Source organism: Colossoma macropomum, unplaced genomic scaffold (assembly GCF_904425465.1).
Source record: "Colossoma macropomum unplaced genomic scaffold, Colossoma_macropomum, whole genome shotgun sequence".
Lineage (NCBI taxonomy): Eukaryota > Metazoa > Chordata > Actinopteri > Characiformes > Serrasalmidae > Colossoma > Colossoma macropomum.
Genome location: NW_023494791.1, coordinates 46,495,585 through 46,503,903, shown reverse-complemented (window position 1 = coordinate 46,503,903; position 8,319 = coordinate 46,495,585). Strand labels below are relative to the sequence as shown.

Sequence of the window (8,319 nt, the reverse complement as noted above, 5' to 3'; positions counted from 1 at the left end):
AGGATGTCATCATCAGGACTCCCTACGGAGCCCCGCTGGTGACATCCTGTATAAATAAAATTAATGCGTGGCCACGACTTAGTAAGACGTGGGAATGAGATGATTAAGTCGTGGCCACGACTTAGTAAAGCATGGGAACGAGATCCTAATGAATGGCCACGGCTTAGTAAGCCGTGATCTCCTTACTAAGTCGTGGCCACGACTTAATCATCTCATTCCCTCGCCTTACTAAGTCGTGGCCATGCGTTAGGATCTCGTTCCCACGCGTTAATAAGGCGTGGCCACGCATTATGTTTATTTACACAGGATGTCATCATCAGGGCTCCATACAAACGCATAAAACTGAATGGAGTTTTTTTTGTAGGCGCTAATTAAACAGCCACAGCACTGTGGATGAACAAAAACTACAATCCCATGATTCACAGCGTGTTGTCATGTAGCGAGAGAGAGAGTGGGAGTTACCAAAGCTAAAGCGCTCCATATATTCACCTCAGCAGCAGCCACACGGTTTCAGACAGCCTTGGTTTACATTGACCTGAAATATTTTCTGTTTTTTATTTTTTCTGATGATGATGACGATGCTCGCTGTGGTGGTGGCACTGTTTGGAGTCGTGGCTCTAATACTAAGACTGCTGTCCTCCCACATCAGGTAGGCACTGTGTGTGTAAGCTGAAGTCCGCTTCTTAGTCGAATTTTCCCGTTCCACCTTAAATTGTGCAGCAGTTACATTCTGGTGCCTCCATTTAAGGTGGAACGGGACATTTCGAACAAGAAGCTGGTGAATGGGAAGCCAACTTCAGCCTCGTCATGACTTCTGAGGTGGATAATGTTTTAAAGCAGGATTAATCATAGATTTGTGGTGTTTACGCCAGTAATGGTGAAACTAATGGCGAGAAAATAGCTTCTAATCACTGATGTGCAGTGCAGTCAGTGGAGCATAGACAGGCATATTGACATGGACCTCGATTAAACGTGGTTATTAGGCAGATTAATAAAACTATAACTATTAATCCAACAGATTACAGTACCTTATTGTGTTTTTACGTTTATTTCACGCTCTGCTTTGTGTTCAGTGAGGTGATTTAGATAAGCTCATACAGCTGAATGGTGCATGTCCACTATTAGTAACCGCCTCCGCTGAATATGATCAGTTTAGAGAAGCGACCAATAGGATCTACCCGAGGGCGGGGTTAATTACGCATGCACGGTGTAGGCGCAGCCTCATTGGTTGCAAGAGGTTGCGTATGGTAATTACACGCGGGTCGTACCATCTGGAGGCAGATGGTGTTCAGAGGCGGGAGGCAAAAGACTTTGGATCTTCGAAAATTTTGACTTAGTATCTCGAAATAATTACTTAATACATGTAATTATTGACTTACCTCAAAATCTCAAAATAATGACTGACTGTAGATTTTGAGTTATTAAGACAAAATTCTGACATATGTCAATATTTTTGTGTCCTCTACACTCAAAATTGTTCTTCTAGGGTTCTTTGATAAAGGAATGGTTCTATTTAGAACCATGAGATCTACACAGAACCATTTCATGCTTAGATGGTTCTTTGCATGGTGAAATTGTTCGTCAGACTGATGGAGAATGTGTTGTATTAAGGTTCTATATATGTAAAATTAATAATTTAGAATGAAATAAATGAATAATAAATGAATGAGTAGCAATAGCTTCACTGCTCAACAAAAGTCTGGGGCCACCAATAGGCCTGGGCAGCAGCTTAAAATAATGAGTTTGATATTTTCTTGTCAACAAATCAGAATTATTGATTATTGTACCCCACAGTCTGCTGCAGCCTTAATCTACTTTTCTATTCTATGTGCTTTTTTAAACTATTAGCTAAATTAATGGAAACATTTACTTTAACCGCATATTAAATAATATAACTCAACATCTTTTGATAAAAATAACTTTCACCTCAGTTTTGAAAGTGAGCTTGTGAGCTCCTGCTGGTGTGGGTTCATGACTGTTTCTTCTCTTTAAAATGAGCCACACCACAGAGAGTTGAGTGCTAATAACTCCCCCTTGTGGAGAAACTTCAGACTGCTAAACATGAGCAAGTGACTTCCATGAATGATTATGGTATGAATGAAATGAGGGGTCCAAGCACTGAAACTTGTTTGTTATTATGAGAGAATGCTTAATAAGAAAGGAATAATGAAACAATATTTTGTTCTAAATATCTGTGTGTATCTGTAGGAAATATGCGGCAGGAGGAGTGTGTCTTTGCACAGCGCGTTTGGATGGGAAGACAGCGCTGATCACAGGGGCGAACTGTGGGATTGGTAAAGAGACGGCCCTGGACCTGGCCTCGCGGGGTGAGAGAGAGCTTCAGACGAACACTCCACTCTAGATAAAGACTTTAGTTTAAGCAAAATAGTTCATTTATCTAAACGTAACGTGTCCATGTGTATATATTATTATTAGAAAGGGTTCTCACTGCAGTTTTCTGCCTTCAGAAGTGCACTGCACCGTCTTTTTTTACCTTGGTAGTTCAAATTGTGTTCTTAATGCTGCTATAGGTTCTGCATCACCCTGTTACCAAGCAACAGTACCGTCTTAACTGGTCAATAAGCTGTTCTAGCTAGCTAATGTTTTGATACATATAAGGAGAAAGTTCACTCACCCCACTATTAAGTTGGAACCTGCTTTTTGTTTATGTCGTGATTGTTTTTAACCCATGAAATCATGGGGTTGAAGGCCCACCTCCCTTTTGATCTGATGGGTCAGCACAGTTGAGGGAGCCTGGTGTGCTCCACACAAAAACACATCTCTCTATTGAAAACAACACATAAAAGGCACCATAGTTCTCAAAAAAAAGGCAGCAGAAAGAAGCTAATCTAAAAAAAAAGCTGCTTTTTGATTACATCATAAGTGAAAGGATTGCAATCACTAATCCTTCCTCTGTTACAGCTATCACTGAAAGCCCGCCTTACCTTTGATCTGATTGGTCAGCATAGAAAGATGCTCATGATCAACTCTGGGCGCCTGGAGCGCCGCACAAAATGCGTCTCTCCCATCAAAAAACAATACAAAAAAGTCGCCTCGGTCTACAAAAATAACACGTCTTGTGAACCCCGTCCCTAAACTGCGTATTCTATTAGCGTTCATCATAAAACTCTAGCTGGTGTAAACAGAGACAGAGATGAGTGCTGGAGACTGTTGAGGTGTAGATGCAGTGTGTGTGTTTCTGTGCAGGTGCGCGGGTCATCCTGGCCTGTCGGGACATAGAGAAAGGTGAGGAAACAGCAGCGGAGATACGCAGGCGGGTGGGCGGGGCACAGGTGGAGGTTCGGGAGCTGGACCTGGCCGACACCTGCTCCATCCGAGCCTTCGCTCAGAGATTCCTCAGAGGTACTCAGACATCAGCATTCACTGACCAGAAACCTGCTTAATCATTTAGAATTCATCCCTAATTGAAAAAAACAGCACTTCAGTGTAGAAGCACCTGTTCAACAGCAGTAGCTACACTGCCCAACAAAAGGCTGGGGACACCCAAAGGCCTGGGCGATAACTTAAGATAATTAACAAGATATTTACTTGTTAACAAATCCGAATTTGCCTGCTGTAGCTTAGACTTACTTTTCCATTCTATGTTCAGCTTATTTGTTTTTTAAATTACAAACTACATTGATGAAAACATTTAATGAAGTCACATATTAAATAATATAATTCAACATCTTTTGGTAAAAATAAGTTTCACCTCTCATTTGTATGAGTGCAGCTTGTGAGCTCCTGCTGGTGTGGGCTCATGACTGTTTCTTCTGTTTAAATGATACATATCAAAGAGATTTGATGCTGATAGCTCCCCCTTGTGGAAACACACACTCACACACACACACACACACACACGCAGTATATATATATTAGTCAGTTTGCTGTAACAGTTTGCTATAGAAGTTGGTTAGAGCCATTTGTCTTTGAGAATAAAGCCAAATTGCAGGTGTTTAAACCACCTTTGGGCCAAAAGAGTTTCAATATGAGCTTTTAACAACAGTTTGGAAAAGAAAACTGTCAAACTGTTACCTATAAACCTGCTCTTCATACCAGTGTTGATGTTCTAATTAATTGAACAGTAACAGTGGGAATATTCACATTTCAAAAGAAGGCAGTGGGTATAAGATGAGTGTATCCACTTCATTCTTCAGTACTGACTGCAGCTCTTTAACTGGTCTTTATTTCAGTCGGCCCCAGATCTCGCACTAATCTCTGGACTCATTTGTATTGGCCGTTTATAATCCCCTCTCTCACTATCTCTCTTTCACACAGAGGTCAATCACCTCCACATCCTGATTAATAACGCAGGAGTGATGATGTGTCCTTACATGAAAACAGCAGACGGCTTTGAGATGCATCTGGGCGTCAATCACCTTGGTAAGCTCAGGGTTGGCTTTGGCTGTGAAATTTCAGAGACTGTTTTTCAGTCTTTGGAAATTGTGCCTCTTTTTGCCTCTTTGTCCTTTAAAGTTGTTAGAGGAATTAAATTAAAAGGTTCATATAAAGGAAAACAAATCTTGCTTTTTTTTTAAATGAGTCTGAGTACTGTTTACAAAACATATTTAGAATAAAAAAAAATGAATAAAAATGGTCACGTAAAAATGAATTATATAAGCCCACACAAATGTTACTAGCATGCTTTAGGTTGGGGAAAAAATATTAGAAAAAATTACAGGAAATTTTTAAAAATATGAACCTTTACTTATCCTGTTTCTACTGAAATCTTCCATTTTCCAAACTCCCTGATTAAGTCCTAACTCATCATTGCAAACTTCCCTGCTCCATCTAAGGTCACTTCCTGCTGACCTACCTGCTGATTGGTCTGCTGAAGCGCAGCGCGCCGGCGCGGGTGGTGGTGGTTTCTTCTTTGGCGCATTACTTCGGCTGGATCCGCTTCCATGACCTGCACAGCCAGGGCAGCTACAACAGTGGGCTGGCCTACTGCCAGAGCAAACTAGCCAATGTCCTCTTCACCAGGGAACTGTCTCACAGGCTAACAGGTGCAGAAATGACCTCTAACTACAATCCAGCTCCACATGCCTAATAGGTCCACTGCATAGGTGTACAATCACTGTCTGTAGCCCATCTGCTGATGGATTTATCAGCTTCCCTTGACACCCTTCATCAGTGGTCAGTTTCTGATGTATCACCAGCACTGACACTTGTTGAAGGGCATGAGGATCGCTAACAAGGTGTACATCAACAGATGAGCTACAGTCTGTAACTGTACACCAGCAAGGTGGAGCTACAAGGGAGGAGTTTCTGATAATGAATATTAAATATTTAACAACGTGCATTTTGTTTGTATTGAACATTGCTGCACTTATGTAATAGATGAATGACCTCATATTGATTTATTTAAAATAGTAAAGAACCCAATGTGAGTAACCCCATCAAATCAGTTCTATGTAGCCTCAATGTTAAGCATCGCCGTGCTGTCTTCACTTTCTGTCACTAACCTCAATTACTGAGACCTTTTGATCCCTGTCAGGTTCGAATGTGACCGTGAACTCTCTGCACCCGGGGACAGTGAGGTCCGAGCTGGTTCGTCACTCCACAGTGATGTCCCTGCTGTTCACACTCTTCTCCATGTTCCTGAAAACGCCGCGGGAGGGAGCGCAGACCTCCATCTACTGCGCCGTGGCCGAGGAGCTGCACTCCATCTCAGGCAAACACTTCAGGTTGGACAGGCCTTTTTTTCCATTTTTATTACCAATTTAAATTGATTGTTATTGCACAAAAAGAAATTACCAAAATAAATAAAACTGAATTATTTCAAATATTAATCTCACTGCTGTACAATAAATATTTTTATCGTTATTGTGATATAAGGTTCTGCAGAAGTAACTTATATATGCAGTTAAACAGCCAATTACAAAACATACACACACAGATCAAAAATTTATCCAAGCCTGAAAAAATGTTCACTCGCTCATGTTTAGCAGAGTGTAGATTCTCCACAAGGGGGCACCATTAGCAGTCAACTAGCTTTTTATGCTTCCTAAGAGCAGGGCTTCACATTAGTGACAGTGTGTACTTATTTAGCAGCTACAAAAATGTGCTTGCAGTTCTGATCTAAATAGCTGAAATAGTGTTTCATTATTTTTATATTGCTCAATAGTGATGCTTTGCTATTTGCTTAAAGGCGAGGTTTCTGTTCACGCTTCCATCCAGTCAGAGGCTTCTCAAATAATGTTCATCACCATTTTATGTCCATAACTGCCCTAAGCAAAATAGTTTTTGTTTTCCCCGGTTACATAGATTAGATTTTTTTTTTACCAAACCATTTTTTGGTGGCGATTTTTTTCTCTCTCTTTTGCAAAATTCTCTTTCTCTCTCTCTCTCTCTCTCAGTGACTGTGCTCCAGCCTCCGTCGCTCCTCAGGGCCGCTGTGACGAAACTGCTCGGAAACTGTGGGACGTCAGCTGCGAACTGCTGGGCATTGAATGGGACTGAAATCGCCCCTCCCCCCCTCACACATCTTTCCCTTGCTCTGTCTGAGCCACATCAACACACATGTACCTCATTTTATCAGGCACATTTGTTAAAACTCCCACCTTCATAATCTCATCTAAAGCCCTGTTGGAGCTGGATTAGTTTCCCCAGAGGGGTTTATGTAATATAAACTGTCAGGATTTGACTGGCTGATTGGTTCGAGATTAAGTATCTGTGCTGTTTCCCCAAATTACCAGTGGGTGCACCTGAAAGGAGCAGGACTTATTTGAAGGGCTGTCTACATACTTTTGGATGGAAGCTAAACTGCAAAAAACAATATTCAGATGACATCACATCCATGAACACATTCACATATGACCACCTGTTTCCATAAAAGTGCTAAGGAGTGTCGTTACTGAAGACAGTCACTGGAATGAAAGATGTGGGAAAAACGATTAAGGCCCAGTCCCATTTCTTATTTTGAACCCTACCCCTTGTTTTCGAGTGTCACCTTGCCCCTTGGAACTGAGTTACAAGGGGTAGTGGTTGAAATCGTCCCTACGAAATGGGACAAACCTCAAATAAAGAGCATTACTTCATTAACAGCTACTAGCACTGCTCTGTAGGCGACCCTGCCAGTCTGCAGTGACAGCAGAGGAGGGTAAAGTTCAGCTCCTCACTGCTGGGCTTTAGTTACATTTAGGGCATCATATTCCTTCATAGAGGGAGGGATGAGAATTATTTATTATCACCCACCCCTAATTCTTCTGCTGCACCATTTAAGGTGGAACACGGGAATTTAGCTAGCTAGCTAGCTACCTAGATGTCAGCATACTACTAGTGATTTTTTAAGCTTGTTATAAATAAAAGGACTGTAATACACTGAAACGACATTAAACTAAGATAATACAATGGTTATCATGATTTTTTTAACGGAGAAAATTCTCACATTTGTGGGTTTCTTTGGTCGCTTGCGCAGCCATCTTGCCGGTTTTTCTTTTTTTTTATCATAACACTCCATTTGGAGTCTCTGAAAAGCCTCCCTTTGGAGGGCCATGGAGCCGTAACACTTCACCCTACCCCTCAACAAAAATCTGGACACCCCACGCCCAGTCGTGAAGGTGCAAAACGGAGGGGTCAGGGGTGAAATGGGATTGGGCCTAAATGTACTTCCCTAAGTGAGACTAATCCAGCTCGAATAGGACTTTAGACTACACTGTCACACTCACTCACCCATCCTGTTCTACCATTTGCCAAATGCCTCCTTGTGTCTGTGAACCTGCTGCCGAGCACTGCCCGCCACTTTGAGGCTGAACAGAGTTCAGAAACTACACTCAGGGCTCCTGGCTTTGTCCGGTTTGTGGACCACTGAATTTCGAGTTATATTTATTTCACACTATCATTTCGTTTGTCCATCTGGAGTTTGAATGTGGCTTTGAGTTGTTCCCATTTCATCACCTCCACACTGCAGCTGCCTAGAACTGTGCTGAGGTTTTTATACAGTGAACATGCCTTTTTACTCTTGTTACATTCATGACCAGAGAGACCAATATTTGAATATATATATATATTGTGCGAAAAATGTTGTGATTGCAGAGTTTTTATACTTCATTCATACAAAAAGGAGACACGGTGAAAACAGGTAAAGCTATGCTTGAGCAGACTTGCAGAACAGCAAAAACACTCTTTAGTTCTGCACTGTAAGGCTAACGTAGCTAACAAGTAATGGAAGCTTATATGTAGCAAAACTAAGCTAGCATGTAAACAGCATGGCTAAAAACAGTAGTGGCCGCCACCCTGAAGCCTTTGTCTGTAGTTTTTGTCCATTTTTATAGATAACTTTAGGTTACAGTATCAGAAACCACACAGTTTGAGCAC

The 8,319-nt window shown here is 41.6% G+C and overlaps 1 protein-coding gene across 1 annotated transcript; it reads left to right on the top strand.

The window, feature by feature from the left end:
• Window positions 1-457: 457 nt before the first annotated feature.
• rdh12 (retinol dehydrogenase 12) lies at window positions 458-7,015 on the top strand. The gene is made up of 7 exons (XM_036575192.1): window positions 458-649; window positions 2,209-2,327; window positions 3,208-3,363; window positions 4,279-4,383; window positions 4,797-5,006; window positions 5,498-5,687; window positions 6,360-7,015. The coding sequence occupies exons 1-7, from the start codon at window positions 567-569 to the stop codon at window positions 6,460-6,462; spliced, it is 966 nt and encodes a 321-aa protein (XP_036431085.1). The 5' UTR covers window positions 458-566; the 3' UTR covers window positions 6,463-7,015.
• Window positions 7,016-8,319: the final 1,304 nt, after the last annotated feature.